The 17,469-nt window shown below is 52.9% G+C and overlaps 1 protein-coding gene across 7 annotated transcripts in view; it reads right to left on the bottom strand.

The window, feature by feature from the left end:
* NDRG4 (NDRG family member 4) overlaps positions 1-17,469 on the bottom strand; it is an 86,004-nt gene that overhangs the window by 24,923 nt on the left and 43,612 nt on the right. For 5 of the 7 annotated variants that reach the window (XM_075008709.1, XM_075008710.1, XM_075008712.1 and 2 more), the window contains exon 4: positions 6,384-6,489. In XM_075008709.1, coding sequence (XP_074864810.1) covers positions 6,384-6,489 — 106 coding nt within the window. Of the gene's footprint in view, positions 1-6,383; positions 6,490-14,047; positions 14,173-17,469 lie in introns of those variants that run through there. The other 2 variants (XM_075008711.1, XM_075008713.1) reach the window with 1 other exon arrangement.

Below are 17,469 nucleotides of genomic sequence, written 5' to 3'. Positions count from 1 at the left end.
TCATCCTGCTCTCTGGCAGCTCCCTCCCACACACTGAACCCCTCATTTCTGGTTCCAGCCCGTCCCTCCAGGTCTGCCCTGAACCTCACTCCCCACTTCTCCACCTCCCATCCATGGGGCTGGAGCATGAGGGAAGTGAGGTTGGGGGCTGCATTCGTGAGAAGCTGTTCTTACACTTCCCACTTTTATGTGGACGCCCCACTGAGCCTCCTGTGGGTCAGTGGCCCCCACCCCAAAAGAGGTCCCCCACCCCTGCTGTGGTCATTACAGGCACGTGCCTTTTAAAACCGCATCATGGGATTTTCCAAAGCGTCTAAATGACTTAGGAGCACACGCCCCCTTGGAAATGCTACTGGACTGGACTTGAGCACCTAAGTCCCATGGGCTTTCCCCAACCTTCCAGCCCCTAAGTGTTGTGTGCTCCACTTTCCCGGCCTGGGAGCAGGTAAACCTCTTCCTATCCCCCTCTTGCTGGCAGGCGAGCCCGGCTGCCTGCTCTTCCCCTCCCACTCTCTGCAGTCCCTCCAAGGTCACCTAGCAGCAGCAGCAGCAGCAGCAGCTTGCCTCCGGCCAGCAAGCAGATGCCAACTGTTCTGCTGGGACCGAGCAGCACCTGCTCTCGGGCCTGGGCAGGCTTTGGGGAATGCCCAGTGCAGAGGGGAGGCAGGGCAGCAGGGAGGCCCCCCCCCCACTGAGGACTCCCTCCCCACTCTCACAGTGCCTGGGAGCACCCAGCTTCAGGGCTCCTTGTCACAGCTGGGCAAGGAGAGGAACCAGCTCCCTTCTCTGGGCAGGGCTCCTGTCAGGGCCGATCCCCACTCCGACAATTCGAGGGCAGAAGGGAGGTGCCCACAAGAGCCCTTACAATCCCTTGCCTCTCCAGGCTTCTGCTTAAAAGCCTCCCAAGGTCACAGATCCCCTTACCCTGGGAGGTAGCTGCCGCCACCCAAGTGAGAACCCCCCATTTAAAACCCAGGCGGACACACTTGGGCTGTCTGCCTGTGGGGTAACCCCAAGCACTGAACCCTCCCTTCGGGGAGAGCTTGAAATCAAAGAGGAAGAAATGAAGGTGCAATCCGATAGCCGACCTTTCAGTCTCAGGCAATGGAGATACACAGGCCCTTCTCTAGGGCATGGGAAGCAAACCATTGCCTTTAAGGAGAACAGGTGATTTATTAACAAAAGATAAAGTATAGCAAGGAAGTGATGAAGCCGAGGTGGTTACAAGGTGTGCCAAAAAACAGCTTCAAAAGAGGGGAGATAATAGCACAGAGGTTCACTTCCCTGGGATCCAGTTGAGAAGTTACGGTGTACAGGGCGGCACAACAGTCAGCCTGAGAAGCCCCGCACCAAGCCCAAAGCACAAAACCACCTGATCGCAGCCGACGAAACATTTCCTCTCCACTTACCTGTCTGAATGCCCCGGTCGTGTTGGGGCCTGAATATAGACTGGATTCATTAAGCCTGCTCAGGATTAAACAAACATCTTGGTCTCTCTGCTCTGGCCAGACCCCCTCAGCAGGCAACTGCTTCAGTTCCAAGGACCCCCCTCTTCCCACTGGCTCACCTGGGCAGTGTGAGGAGAGTGTCTGATTCCAAGCAGAGGCGCCCAGGCTCCCCACCGCGCAGCGAGGCCCCGCCGGACCGCAGGACTCAACCAACGTCCCTGAAAACCTTCGCACCAAGATCCCCGGGGGAAAGAACAAACCTGCCGGCTCTGGGCCGGCGGGTTGAAAGTCACCCAGGCTGCCGCAAGCCCAAGGCTGTTCCGAACTGGAGTCTGTTCCCTGGCTTTGGGGATAGGCCAGACTCAGGCCAGCTCCGAGGACACAGCAGAGCACACTGCAGCCTGGACAAGAGCTAAATGGGTCATGGAGCCTCTCTTTCATTCTCCCCAAGGGGGTGGGGGGCACAATCCTCCCGGTCAGCGGGGGAAGCGCTTCCTGCTTTGGATCGGGAGACGACCCTGCTCCCCAGCCCCCTGACCTTTGCCAGCACTGAGTTCACCACAGCTGACCACCCACACGGCTCCCTTCCTGCAACCCAGCAGCGTGGGGCATTGCCGGTCTGGTTCACCCTTGCTGCTGTCGGTGTCCCTCTGCGCCCCTGGCCGCTGCGCCCTGAGGGGGCTCTTCTGCGCTTCCCTGCCAGGCTGCTCACAAGAGTGGGTGGCCCAGGAGGAGAAGGGAAAAGATAGTGTGATGCCCGCACAGGCCCTCCAAGCCAACACCCAGGCTGGTGGGGCTGATCCGGCCCCTTTGGCTGCTGTTTGGGGAGGAGGAAACGCTCCAGGCTTTTAAATGCCGACAGGCTGAGCGGGCCCAGCCTAGCTGCCCGAGTCTCATGGTCACATCGAACAAGGTTTGCAGGCTTGGTGCTGTTACGCTGGGCAAACAATGAGCCGGAGGTATCAGACCCCACCCCGCCTGTCCTCTCACCCACCCCTCCTTCAGAGGCTTCCCTTTCTACCTCGGAGCCACTGCTGCGTTGGCTTGGTCTCCTGGGGGGCACGCCCTGCTTTCTGCACGCTTCGGGACAGGGCTAGTGTCGCAGAAGTACCCTGATTTACATCCACAACCTGGTGGCAAAATCCAGCCGCTGCAACCGAGACGGCCCAGCCCACCATGGACGGCAGCTACCTGTGGGGAGCAGCAAGTCTAGAGGCCAAAAGGCAGTCTGGAGGCGTTTAATATTAGCATTCATTTGCTTCCAGTTAAGTGCCGGGTGAGCTTCCCTTTGTCGAACTGGGGGCGGGGGCCACTCAACAGCCTTTATATTTAGGAGGAATAACAGATGCATTAGAAGAGAAGGAAAATGTCAAAAAGCTTCTTATGCCATGTTGAATATATTTTGAAGAACCCAGGGGGTGATTTTCAGAGGTGGGAAAAGTACCCAAAAAGTTATGTGAGTAAAGGTACAGCTGCTACGGAAGGAATGCACTCAAGCACAAGTGCCGGTGTCCCCTGGAAAAGTACTTGAGTAAAAGTACACACAAAGACACCTACGCATGTCCCATTTAGAGTGTACTCAAGTGGCCAGAAGTGAAAGCAGCTGCACTTTTACTCAAGTAACTTTTGCGGTACTTTTTCCACCTCTGGATTTTTAAATAGACAAGCATCTGACCTAACCCAATGTGAATTGGACTGCGACACTTGTATGTTTAAAAATACAGATATTGGAGTTTATAAAGCTACGTAAAGTGTCCTCTGCCACCCTGGGACTCTTACTCAGCCCTTCTCAGTCAGCACATGCTATTTTATTTTAAAAGCAACTTTGGAGGGTCATTGCTGCTTGGGAAGCAATAATTCTATCCTGGGTTAACTCGGAAGTAGAACTGGGCAAGATTTTTCACTAAAAACTTTTTTTCAGCAACAAATTCAGATACAGTGACCCCGAAGTTTTCCACAAATTCATGCTGGATTTGCCAAATGGATTTGTGTGTCCCCCTCTCCCCGAAGGGTGGAAAAAACAAAAAGGTTTGTTTCAACATTTTTAAAAACAAAACATTCTGACTTTTGAGGTCAAGATTTCCTTGAATTTAAAACAAAAAGCCATCCAACCTATTTGAAAAGGCTGTGCACCCAAATAAAAAACACATTTTATTTGGACAAAATCAAAACTCTCTGATCCCAACTAAACGGCTTTCAGCTTTTTGAACTAGGATCTCTTAACAAAGATCTCAACTATCTTATGACCTTACAAAGGCAATTTCCCGCCTTTGATATTCACAGGAATGGGACACATCCTATTTAATCTGATTCATCAACTGGTCCTGTTGCCAGCTGTAGCTTGGAGGTAGTTACTGGAGCCATTCTGCAGGGTGGGATGATATTAGCCATTCGGAGTAGATAGATTCATTTTGTCACAGTCTGAGATCACTGTAGGGTCTGAGATCACTGTTATGCAAATCCATGTAATCTGATTGGTTAATCACAGCTAAGAATCAATCTACAGCCATTTGGATACAGATACTGCCTGATAACCATTCAGTGATGATGCTGGCCACTGTAGACAATGGGAAAACTAATGAGAAGTCCTGTGGCACATTACAAACTAACAGATTTATCGGAACATAAGCTTTCATGGGCAAAGACCCACTTCATCAGATGCAGTTAGTCTACAAGGTGCCACAGGACTTCTCTTTGTTTTTCTGGATATAGATTAACATCTCTGATAAATGGCAAAACTCTGACCGTCTTCAATGCAACCTGGACTTCATGCACACTCTGCTATGCTTCCAGGGGCTCTGATCTGCAATACTATATCTACACAGCAGCTTTACTTTGAAATAAATTATTCTGGAATAGTTTATTTCAAAATAGCCCTTCTTCCCTGTCTACATAGTACCTATTTCGAAATAGATCTTTCGAAATAGGCGCTATTCCTCATACAATCAGGTTATGGAAGTTGTTATAGAAAGATCCTGAGAATAGGATGGATGCAGAAGGTCACCAACGAGGAATTACATAGGAAGAGACAGCTGAAAGAGAACCTACTGCAGAAGGTTATACAACAGAAGTTACAGCTATTTGGGCATGTCTCCAAAAGGAACGATGAACGAAAAATCAAGACCCTGGTATTCGGCATAATGGACGGTTCGAATGGGAGAGGCAGACCCCACAGAGAATGGGTAGATGATACAGTAGATTGGTGCAGAGCTAGTCTACAGAAACTGAGCCACTCCGCACTGGACAGGGAAAGATGGAAGGAAATAGTGAGAGAGGCATCAGACACCAACAGGCGCTGAGCCCATGATTGTTGATGATGATGATGATGATGATGATGAAACATGTGAAATCTTGAAATGCTAAAAAACTTCCATTCTGAAGCAAGCAAGTAAAAAACATGTCAAGCAAAAGAAATTGTGAATCCATAGATAAGATCTAGAATGTAAAGGAGAATAATTTCTGCTCAAACATTAAAAAAAAAATCCCCCACAACACCCTGGTGAGCCAAAAACGGGAATCATGGAATGACCTTCGGATGGGAAAAATTAAGAGTTAACTGGGCCTTTCCCAGAACCACCCAGAACCAGCTGCAGAACTAACTCAGAAATTCCAATTCCAAGTCCCCTTCCTCTAACTCCTGCATAATGTTCTGTCCCAGCAGCAGTCACAGAACCCAACTGACCTGATTCACACACCCTTGCTGTAACCACTAGACAGCACACCCTGGCTGTGCAGCCAAGAGTACAGACTGAGGCTTGAGTCCAGAGGTGAAATACTGGGCCCAGTGAAATCACTGGCAAAACTCACATAGACTTCAATGACGCTGGGATTTCACCCCAGGGGCAGAATCTCCGGGAGATTACAATCAGAAGCCCACTGGGCCACAGTGCAGTTGTGAGCCAATGCCCATCATCAAGGGTTAAAAAAAGCCCCTGGCTCCAATCCTGCCTCCCTGAGCTTTGACAGCAACGGGGAAGGAGCCCTCTCAGTCTCTCCCTCACAGGGATTATTTCTTTCAGAGCTCACTTCTAACCCTTCTTCACTTTCTGCTTCCACAGAACCTCGTTGCTCTCCGCTGGGGATGTGCTCGGAAAATCAAGACCTCCCGCCAGCTCCCTGTGCCACATCTGGGCTCAGACCACAAGGCACTCTTAGGCGACATTACCCGCGCCGCAGTTTGTCTCTTACTAAGTACCTTACGGCTGAGGAGGCTCAGTGCTACTACCCCAGGAGCTCCAGGTTCTCTGGCAACATACTGGGAGGCTGGAAGAAGATGTAATTGATGAGATACACGCCCCGACTCCGGCAGCACCTCTGCAATGTCAGGAGATAGAGGTGGAAGCATTCCCGCATGGGAGCAGGCTAAAGCTTCACCTTCTCCCGCATCCTGATCAGTGGCCAACATGGGCTCTTGAGAGGAAAGTAAATATCCTTCATGCATCACAACTAGCCACACGTAATACAGCGCCATGGAGGGGAGACTGGGAACTTCCTGCCCTCTGCTGGTGATCGCTTTCCATCATGTGCACGAAGAACAATACCTGCTGTACTTTGACCCAGCAGCCAACACCACGTACTATCAGGGACCGTCGCAGCTGCTGAAATCTCTGGTAAATCTTACTCAGTGTCAATCACAGGCTGCTGCTGCTGCTGAAGTGAGTTCCACAGATATCCCGCACCCCCTCAGAAATTGGATCTGAAACCCCCGAGGCAAGAGCAAGCCATCTCTGGGATCCGTGCCCAGGGAGCTACGGCTATTTACTCACTATTGGCAGGCGGCATTGTTAACCTTGGCCACTTGTTCCTGGTGCCAAACCCCATAGGCAGCTGTTGGGAGTCCCTGGGAATGACACTGACCAGACAAACCTTGGGATTGTGCTCCCTCCTCCCCTACACTGTTAGCAGCCTACGGCCAGCATGGACAGTTGCACTTACGGTTGAGTCCAACATCGTGGTAGGTCAGGATGGCTGGGCGATTGCCCTTAGGTGACCCCCGAATGACCACATGCAGCAGCCCATATGGGGTCTCGATATCATGCTCCTGGAAGAGAGAGAAGAAACAGGTTTACGTGTCGCCCCTCCCTGGGATCATCCTATTAGCGAGCAAGGAAGAGACCAAGGACTCCATTCTCTCAGGTAACTCCTCTCCCATTGCAATGCAGAAAAGCCTGGTCATGGATCAAGCTGGGATGAGGTTAACCAGTGACAGCAATCACTAGCCTGCCCCAGATACACACCTCTGACGGACATGCCCACAAGCCTGTCACACACACGTCCGTGCTTTCACACTGACACGCCCACCGCACCTTTGCACAGATAGCGTGCCCACCTCGCCAAGCTGGCAGACTCTCCCAGGCAGAAACACACCCATCCTGGGCGTGCTCACGTGTAAGCTCCCAGTGAAGCTTCCCACGTGACAGATGTTCCCCAAACTGACCCCACTAAATGCTACAGCTGTTTTCACGGCATTGGATCAACTTTACATCCTTCCCAAAGGCAGACAAGGGGCAACGGATTTTTAACAGCTGTGTGCCAAATCCACACCCTCATCTGCACATGGGACTCATACCCAGTTCACCGACTGGAAACACACATGGCCATTTGCATTCACAAATACCCAACCGGCATGAGCAATGGGGCAGGCGACATATCCAAAACCAGGCACACCAGCAGGGACAGGCAGGAGGCTCGGAGCAACCCGGATCCCCTGGGGGACACAGTGCCACGGATCAGATATCAGGGAAGCCAGGATCGAGGCCTTCATTTGCTGCCTCCCCCTTGTCACCATCAAGACACACCTCACAAATTACACCGGATCACTCCCTTGTGAGTGGGTATAGGTCACATGGCACGCTCCGGAGGAAGTCTGTAGTGTCCCGGCCAAAGAAACCTCTCTGTACCTGCTGCTCCCATTCCCATTAGCCTCTTGGCCAGTGCATGGACATAGCGTCCCCATGAAGCATCAGCAACCAGTGGGAAGAAACCAAGTCACCTCCCTTAAGGGCGCATATGTTCCCAACACTCAAATGTGGCTCTAGAACAGATGGGCTGGGTCTGGAAGAGCCCAGATCAGTGCTAAGTGTGTTCTGAAGATTCGGATGTGGGTACATTGGAGAGCGTCCAGCGTAGGGGTCCGAAGAGATGAGGGGTCTGGAGCACATGACCTACACAGAGAGGCTGAGGGATTTGGGTTTATTTAGTTTGCAGAAGAGAAGAATGAGGGGCGCTTTGATAGCAGCCTTCGACTTCCTAAAGGGAGGCTCTAAAGGGGATGGAGAGAGGCTGTTCTCAGTAGTAAGGATGGCAGAACAAGGAGCAATGGTCTCAAGTTACAGGCCGAGGTGTAGGTTGGGTATTAGGAAAACCTGTTTTACTAGGCGGGTGGTGAAGCACTGGAATGTGTTACCTAGAGAGGTGGTGGACTCTCCAGCCCGGGAGGTTTTTAAGTCCCGACTTGACAAAGCCCTGGCTGGGATGGTTTAGCTGGGGTTGGTCATGTTTTGGGCAGGGGGCTGGACTCACCAACCTCGTGAGGTTCCCTTCTGAAGTGGGTACACAGGGAAATAAAGTCCTGCCCCTTTAAGATTCTTGAATCAGCAGCTCAGGCGTTGCAGAGAAACACCAGCTAAAGCGTCGGCTGGCAGTGACCCCCATAGCTCCTTTGAAGTCAGTGCCCCAATGTCCACTTACATCAGCTGAGAATCCCACACAAGGGGGGCCACCCCGAATGCTGAGAGACACACCAAACTGCAGACAAGCAAATTTAGCTCCCAGTCACTAGGGAGCAGACACAAGAGATCTGGGGTGATCACAGGGCCTGAACCCACAAGTGGTTTTTAGTGACAACAATGGGACAACGGCCCAGACAATTATAGCTGAGTCAGCAGCATGATACCCAAGTGCCTTGCAGTCCTGTGGCACCTTAACAACGAGCAAGGTTATTCATTAGGCAATGAGCTTTCGTGGGTAAGACCCACTTCATCAGATTCTGGAGCAAAAAGGATTACAAAATCCTTAGTATTAAATGATGGTTAAAATGATGATGAAAAATGAGTTTTGCTCCTGAATCCGAGGCGGTGGGTTTTACCCAGGAAAGCTCATGACCTAAGAAGTAAATTGGGTAGCTGCCGAGGTCTGACAGGACCGCTCTAATTCCAGCTCTCCCGCAGAAACACCACTTGCCCCAGTCTGTCTCCAGCAAAGGGGGGCTCTGGTCAGACCAAGAGTCATGAGAGCGATTTACAAGCCAGACGGCACCCTGAAGTTTTCAGTCTTCCCCATCTGCTGCTTTGTCTCCCAGCTCCAGTGTGCGGCTGCTGCAAGGGCCACATCCTGTCCTGGTCCTTCCCAGGACTTCAGCAGAGAGGGGATGGCATCACAGCACTTGGTTGCCTGGCCTTCCCCCTCAGCATTTCTTTCAGTTCCCAGCCCAGGCCAAGCGGGAAGAGGCCCAGTCGGCTCTGCTTGCCAGCTGCCACTTGCCCTCTTAGGATCCGTGTCCCAGCTGCCTGCTCTGATGGGTTTGCTCGATTGACTCCCGTCCCGGCAGAGTATTGATCTGGGGCAGGGATTAATGGAGACCTGGCAGAGAAGCAGCATGCACCAAAAGGGAGCCGGGGCTCAGAGCTCTGTAATGCACTGGAATGGACAGGAGATTTTGATCTCCAGAGTTTGCATCTGCAGCTTAGTCCCCAAAAAAGCAGGCAGGCAGAGGCTGTGAACGAGAGTGCATAATGGAGCTTCGTCCACTGCAGCAAAAAGCAAGGACATCTCTGGCCATAGCTCCAGCGGCTGGACCGCAGCTGTTCTGGAATGTGGCCCCATCTTGCCAGGGAACCTGATCTTCGACATGATGCTTTTCCTTTTTGTAAGGGAGAACAGTGTTCGGTCAGAACTGCTGATAACCATTCCTTGGTCCAGCTACCACATCTGCAGCAGCCTGGCAAACACCACCGGGGAGGGTCCCCAATAACACCGAGCCCCCACATATAGTATTAAGGAGGGGACCCAAGCCAACGCCCTGCATCCACATCATGGCCAGGGACACGGGGGTTCCAAATCAAAACCCAGATCTGGACCTGGACTTTCCAGGTTGGCCTGAAATGAAGACTCCACTTGGGACAGCCCTGCTAGTGGGGGTCTGACGTGGAAGGCAGGCAGTCCAACCCAGCGGATGGGCATCGGGATAACCGTAACAGTGATAGATCAGAAGGCCCCAGGCTCCGAGGTTCCCCCCTCTCATTCTCAGCAGCAGTGAGGAGGGAAGTGACACCACCGTATGAGGCCCAGGGTGTTACATCCCCAGCTGGCGATGCCCCCTGGCCACCTGCCCGTGACCCCAGCAATGCACGTATGGCCGTGCAGAAAACACAGACCGCACAGAGCGTGTGGCCACGTGATCAGCAGCTACATTCCAGGCTTGTGCTCTGGGAGGGGCATGGGGCGCCTTCCTGAGGGTAACAGCCTCTCTCTTCTGCCCCAAGGGCAGCCGTGACGCTCAGACCTGTGCTGGGGGATTCAGAAAAGGACAATTCACAAGAATCAGGTGTGAGTCGGCTCCTGCTGCCATCCCAGACGTGGCCGGTTCACTCAGCCGGGGTAGAGTCATGGGGCACTTGGGGGTCAGCTAACCACGCCATCTTCAGCTCTCTCTTTTTCTGCCCCTCGTTTCCCCTCTATGCCCAGCGTGCAAGGCCTGGCAGCCCCTGTGTGGTCAGCGGCGTGGGTAACTCAGCCGGGAAAGGCAATCTCAGCCCAGGAGGGGAGGGGCTTGTGCCTTGTCTTGGCCAGCGGAGCATGAGCCTGCCTCTAAGCTCACAAAGTCACCTCCACAGCGAGGAGATTTCAAGGCCGGGGCTGGTCTGCTTGTACAGCACTGAGCACCAGCAGGCCTCAGTCCTGACTTGGACTTTGGACACTGCCCAATAGTCAGCACCTGTCAGCTTCGACGGGAGTGCCGGGTGCTCCAATCCTCCAAACCTAGGCTCCAGGCCTCGGTATTTCCTAACCCCCCATGAATGTACAATTTGCCTGGCAAAGGAGTCCTAAAAGCATCCCCTGAATCAGTGAGCTAATACACATCATTGCCTTTTCTTAAACAGCCCAGGGCCAGGGGCAGGTGGGAGGAAGGAGGGAAATATGCCCCCCCAACCCACCCACGTCCCCTCCTCCCTCTTGTGGTTGCTATTTTGGGTTCACTCTGCCCAAAGTGGCCAAGTTCCCATGGTTACCTGGAAGGGAGGGAAAGCTTATGAGACAGGGAGCTTTCCAAAATGGCTGCTGCCACCGAGTGGGTCACGTGCGGGGCTGGGAAATGCTGCCCCAGGACCTGTTCCAGCTGGTTGAAAGCAGCAGGAGGATGCTGTCAGCAGCGCGCTTGTAACAAAATGCCAGCCAGATCCTGCCCGCCCAGCCGGAGACAGTTCCAGCCTGCAAATTTCCAAGCTCCTCTCCACCTCAGCCGAATCGGACTGGGCCTACGAGAAGCTTTGCTTTAATTCCGATCAATTAAAGACATAAAAACCAGGAGAGAGGGATGCTAGCGGGAATGTTGCCACCGAGGCTCGGTGGGCCTCAGAGCCCCTTAGCTTGCCAGATGGGGTCTCAGCACCCCAGTGGGCGTGCAGCTTCACACTCCAGCGCCGCTGCGCACGACATGGGTCAGAGTCAGTGTCCCCTGGAAGCTGAGAGCTTGGGCAGGCGCTCAGGAGAGATTCAGGTGCTGCCCGGCCGGTTAGCAGAGCGCCCGCAGCCGGCAGCCTGCTGCTATCGGTGGTGCATGTCCACCCATGCCTCCGTGCACAAAACAAAATTTATTCCGCCCCGGATGGACAACATCAGCAGGAACCCTGGTCAGAGCGCCTCTGTGGGGATGAGCTCCTGGGCTTTGCTCAGCGTCCAGGCTTGGGGGTTGGAGGTGGCTTGGACGCCTGACCTAGAGCTGCTCACATGCCCGTGACCCAGAGCTGAGCCAGAAAGAGGATGAAAAGGATGAGGCTCTGATCTGACTAGGACCTCTATCTGGAGTGCTGAGAGTGCCCCTCGACCCCTCTACCGGACCCTGCATTGAGCACTCCCAGCTGCACAACCTCTGGTCTGTATGCGCAGGCCCGGGCTGCCAGCCCAGCCCCCGCCTTGCTCAAGCAACTTACACATCCACTGGTAATACTGACCTGACAGCTACTGCACAGTCACCCTCTGCATTACCCAGCTCTGGCAGGGATCTCCCAGGGCTGCATACACTCACACAAGCTCCACTTCACAACTCCACCCTCCCACCAACACCCACCGCATTAGGTAAGAAAGATCCATTCTCTCCAGGGAAACTGAGGCACAAAGAAGTTAAGTGACTCACCCAAGGTTTTCCCAGCAGCTCAGTAGCAGAAGCGGAACCAGGCTCTGAGAATCCTGACTCCCAGCCCTCTGCTCTAACCCTAAGCCAACACTCTCTCTTCAGCTATTCCAGCCAAAATTCCAGCAGCAGCAAAGAGAAAACACGTGGGACGCAGGGCACAGTGTCTGCCCTCGGAGGGACCCTCAGCAACGTCATCGCCCAGCCTGTGTTCCCAAGGGGGAGCAACTGAGCCTCTTCTAGAGCTGTGGCTATCAGACGAGCTCCCCTCAGTGAGTGAAAGGCCTTTTGGCTGCTAGACTGGACCCCCTCCTAGGGCACACTGCCCTGATTCACTAGCACTCTCACTTTGCTGGTTTTGATAGACCTACCCCGCTGCTGGCCCGCTGGATCATTTGTTTACAGCCAGGGACCCAACCCTGTCCACTCTGTGGTGCTGCACAAGGGTAACTTACGGTTAACCTGCACCCAGAGCCTGTCTGGCTAGAAAAGTTCTCTGCCACCACCTAGACCAGCGGTTCCCAACCTTTTCACTAGGGCCAACCACCGATTGCTCACCCAAACCGATCACGGGCCCCCAGTCACCCCCCGCAAACCATTCACAGATGCCCATCAAAGCAAACTCTAGCTGCCATTTACCACTTCATTAAATGAAAAAGGAAACAGAGATTTTCAGCCAGCAATGAATAACGTCATCAGAGGGTATTTAATTTAATAATAATAATAGATTGTAACTTTGCAATTTATTTAAATCTTATTTTCTAGGATCATTTTTACGTATCTTTTATTTTTTTCACAGACCCCCTGCAATGCCCTCGCGGACACCCAGGGGTACTCGGACCCCAGGATCTAGACAAAATGCATGTGCTCTGTCTGAGCCAGTATGTCTGCCTTTCCAGCAGGTCACCCTGGGCTTTGCCATCGCCTCCTGGCTCTGGGGCAAGGCTCACAGCCCCGTGGGGCCAGAGGATGGTGCTGGGCATCCAGCTCACCAGCACTGCTGTCGCACACTTGTCTTTGCACAAGTATCACTTGTTGTGGCCTCTTCAATGAGGCCTTTTTGCCCCCTGCGGAGTCAAGTACGTGTGTCCCGCAGGACTGCCCACGCTGTTGCAAAGGATGCCGATGCTCTGCAGTTATGTTCTCAGCTCCGGAAACTGAGGCACAGGGAAGGGATTTGCCCAAGGTCACCAAAGAGGGCAGTAGCAGAGCCCGGACTAGCACGCAAGTGTCATGTCTCAGACCAACCTGCCCTGCTGTCCCTCGCTATTCCTGGACACTGAGCACATACGCTGTGCTAGTAACACTCACCCCGCCCCACACCTCACGGACCAAACATAGGAAGCTACCCAAAGCAGCTGCTGCATCAGCATCTCCCGCCAGACCGTTCTCTAGCACTGCACATTTTACCCAACCCAGCTCCAACCAGCATCAATACACGGCACCTTCCTGCTCCTTTCCCAAACCCCGCCATGCAGCTCCATGTCTAGCAACACCACTGGGTACCTGAGCCCACAGCCACAGAAACCCCTGCCTCCCTCTGGGCCGAGCAGAAGGCCCTGAGTCCCTACAGGGGAGATCCTAGGTCATCCTGAATTAGCCCCACATCAGACACTGTTGCGATGGGGAGGGGATCGCAGCAATGCCAGGAGCCTGAGCCCAGGAGCACCCGCCAGGCACCGGCTGTGCAGAGCAAACATCAGGGACCACAGAGCTCATCGCGGGATGCCAGGTGTGTCTGCAGGTCACGGGGACGACCCATCACACTGCAGCAGCAGTGGAGTACAGGGAACCCAGCCCCCACCAAACCCGCTGCAGCACCAAGCCCCCCACCCCCGCCCCCACCCGTACCTCCCGCTGCCCACCCGCCTCTGGCCATTTGCTACGGCAGACCCTGCAGAGGGCAGAGGGGTTCAGCTCTGATGGCTGCTGCTGAAAGCACACCGCATCCAACAAGAGGTGCAATGCCCTCCGTCGGAGCTGCAAAGAGCAGGGCGGTTCCGGGCAGCTCTGGAGCCCGGAGGGGGGGGACAAAGACTCAAGGATAAAGCTGGGGACTGGGCCCCCCTGCAAACTGCTGGTGACTCAGGGGCTGGGGGACCAGAGGGGTTGGAAAGCAAGCGAGATATCTTTGCCTTGCTGCTTGTGCAAAGAAGCCAAAGCTAGGGCAAGCACGCCGGGTGGATCGTGGGTGCGTGCCCTTGAGAAGCCCTGCCTGGCACCAGGGAGGGGTGGGTGCCGCACTTACCCCGTCCCAGCACTCTGGCATTGTGAGGAGCTCGTCCAGTGCTGAGTAAGGGCAGCGCTGATGATTCCCTGTCCAGAGCGCGGAGAGCTGTGTGTCGAGGCAGCCCCTGGGCTGGGATTTATAAATCAGCTCCATCCCCTCCCTTAATCCCTCCCATTCTCCTGCCACCAGCTCTGGCTGGGGAATTTCTTCTTCTCTTTTATTGCAGGCAGGGGTTGAAATGGAGCCCCTGGAGCTTCGTGATTGGCTGCTGAGAAAATTATGCACACTCCAGTTGGCTCAAAATGCCCGTTTATGAAAAGCACATTGCAGCTCATCGGTATGCCCTCCATCTTCCCCGCTAGGAGAGAGAGACACACACACATATGGGCATGTGCTGACTGGCGTGCACACAGGAACACACAAACACAGAGATGGGATCCTGCACACACACACAGACCCACAACCGGGGATGCACATTAGCATTTATGCACCAGGCTGCACAGAGAGATGCAGGCCCTCAAGGTCATGAGCAGGCTTACGTGCAAACAGACTCCCATGCCCACGGAGATCTAAAGTGTGCTCCCACACAAATGTACACACAAAAGCCCAGAGAGATGGGCACAGACGTACGCTGCACATGGTGCATTCGCAACAGGCCTCTCGCTCTTTGCCATGACAGCTGAGAGTAGGTTCATAAGAACATAACATAAGAATGGCCGTACTGGGTCAGACCAAAGGTCCATCTAGCCCAGTGTCTTCCAACACAGGCCAACGCCAGATGCCCCAGAGGGAGTGAACAGAACAGGGAATCATCAAAGCGATCCCTCTCCTGTCAGCCATTTCCAGCCTCTGACAAACAGAGGCAGGGACACCATTCCCACCCAGCCTGGCTAACAGCCATTGATGGACCAAACCTCCATGAACCTCTTTTTAGAACCCTTTTAAAGTCTTGGTCTCCACAACAACCTCTGGCGAGGAGTTCCACAGGCCGACCACGTGCTGTGTGAAGAAAAACTTCCTTCTGTTAGTTTTAAACTTGCTACCCATTAATTTCATTGGGTGACCCCTAGTTCTTAGGTTAGGGGAACAAGTAAATAACTTTTCCTTATTCGCTTTTTCCACACCAGTCATGAACTCATAAACCTCTGTTATATCCCCCTTAGTCTCCTCTTTTCTAAGCTGCAAAGTCCCAGTCTTTTTAATCTTTCGTCAAACCCCAAACCCAGCTCCAAACCCCTTATCGTTTTTGTTGCCCTTTTCTGAGCCTTTTCCAATGCCAATATACCCTGAAAAAGTAACACTCAGGATGCTAAGAGGTTAGAGCAGGGGTGGGCAACCAAACTAGCTAGAAGAGACATTTTTTTAATTCAGTAAGAAGAATCATTAATTCAAGAACCACAATGCCTGTGACTATGAGACAGTCCTTAGTAAATAATGGCAAACCGTACTTTTTGTAACCCCCGTTTTAAGAACAGCGCACACACAATGATTTGTGATGCGATACATGCTTACTGCAGGCCATTCACAAACTCTTTACATATTCTGCTTCCTCGCACTTTACATGTGTGTTTGTACCACTGTCTTCCTGACTTTTGAAGCCATTCCAATCCCACTTTAGCTATGGCAGTTTTACTTCCCGTTTAATTTCCGTTTTCTTTCTTACAACGTGCGTTGCCCTTCCCAGCCAGAGTGCTGCAAGCTCCCTTTTCCTTTCCAAACTCAAGGCTTTATTAGCAACACATTCAAAACACAGACCCAGTATCATATCCCACAATGCACTGCACATATTAAAGGAGGAGTTACCCAACACTTCAAGACCACACACTGTTGGCTATTTAGATAGGAATTGTTCTTTGTTGGGCTCTTAGACGATCACCATTTATCAAAAATAACGCGGGGAGTTTTTTTCACTTTGCAATTACAACATCAGGAGCCACGAAGAAGTTCTTAAAGAGCCGCAGGCATCCTGGGAGAGGGGATAAATCACAGGGGGCTGCATGATTGATCAGAGCCTGGATTCCCATGGGAAAGTCATATGTATTGACCAGAAGGTGGGACAACATCCCTCATTTTTCCTGCCTGAAAATCTAGGTGCAGAAGGGAACCTGTGACCGAACCACTCCAGCCCATGTGCTCTTCCTCTGATGGAGCTGCAAGGCCTGGGTGAGGATTCTTGCTGGTCCAGGCCCTCCCAGCCCAGCAGTCACACCTATGAGGCGCAGCCATTCGCATGTTGCTGCCTTGGCTATTTTGCTGCCTGCAGGCTAGAGTCTCCCCTGCTGTGCCCGCTTGGGTGGTCATGGGATAGGAGGAAAGATCCTTTCATGGATTGGGAACTGGTTAAAAGACAGGAAACAAAGGATAGGAATAAATGGTAAATTTTCACAATGGAAGGAGGTAACCAGTGGTGTTCCCCAAGGGTCAGTCCTGGGACCAATATTGTTCAACTTATTCATCAATGATCCAGAGAAAGGGGTAAGTAGTGAGGTGGCAAAGTTTGCAGATGACACCAAACTGTTCAGGATAGTCAAAACCAAAGCAGACTGTGAACAACTTCAAAAAGATCTCAGCAAACTGAGTGATTGGGCAGCAAAATGGCAAATGAAATTTAATGTGGGTAAGTGTAAGGTAATGCACATTGGGAAAAATAAAGAGAAGTTACTCACCGTAGTAACGGTGGTTCTTCAAGATGTGTCCCCGTGGGTGCTCCACGTTAGGTGTCGGGCTCGCCCCGGCGCCGCAGTTCGGATCTTCCAAGCAGTTTCTGCCGGACCGCGCATGCACCGGTGTGCGCCGCTCCCTTGCGCGCTCCCGGCCATGTGCGCGATCCAGTCCCCGCCAGTTCCTTGACCAACCGCCTCGGATGCTCCTGCAAAACACTAAACAGAGATCCGAAGCAGGGAGGATGGGTGGGTGGTGGAGCACCCACGGGGACACATCTCGAAGAACCACCGTTACTACGGTGAGTAACTTCTCTTTCTTCTTTGAGTGTCCCCGTGGGTGCTCCACAATAGGTGACTACCCAGCAGTAACCCAAGATAGGAGGTGGGTAATCGGATCATGTGCAGCTTGTCCCCAAGAAGACTGCTGTCGAGAGACGGGTATCCTCTTGGAATACCCTGTGAAGGGCGCAGTGCTTGGCAAAGGTGTCATAGGATGACCAGGTCGCCACTCTGCAAATGTCTTTCAGCGCAACGCCCTTGAAAAAGGCTGTTGATGCCGCCACCGCCCTAGTGGAGTGAGCCCTGGGCGTGGCCAGTAAAGGAGTCTTTTTGAGTTCGTAGCACATTTTTATGCAGGATACGATGTGCTTCGAGATTCTCTGCAAAGAGAGACCTTCCCCTTTTGATTTGGGAGCGAGAGAGACTAGGAGTCTATCCGTTTTCCGGAAGGACTTAGTCCTGTCTATATAGAAAGCCAGTGCCCTCCTCACGTCCAGG

This window comes from Carettochelys insculpta, chromosome 14 (genome assembly GCF_033958435.1).
Source record: "Carettochelys insculpta isolate YL-2023 chromosome 14, ASM3395843v1, whole genome shotgun sequence".
NCBI classification, from domain to species: domain Eukaryota; kingdom Metazoa; phylum Chordata; order Testudines; family Carettochelyidae; genus Carettochelys; species Carettochelys insculpta.
Note: the sequence above shows the minus strand (reverse complement) of the source record. Positions and strands in the feature narration are given on the sequence as shown.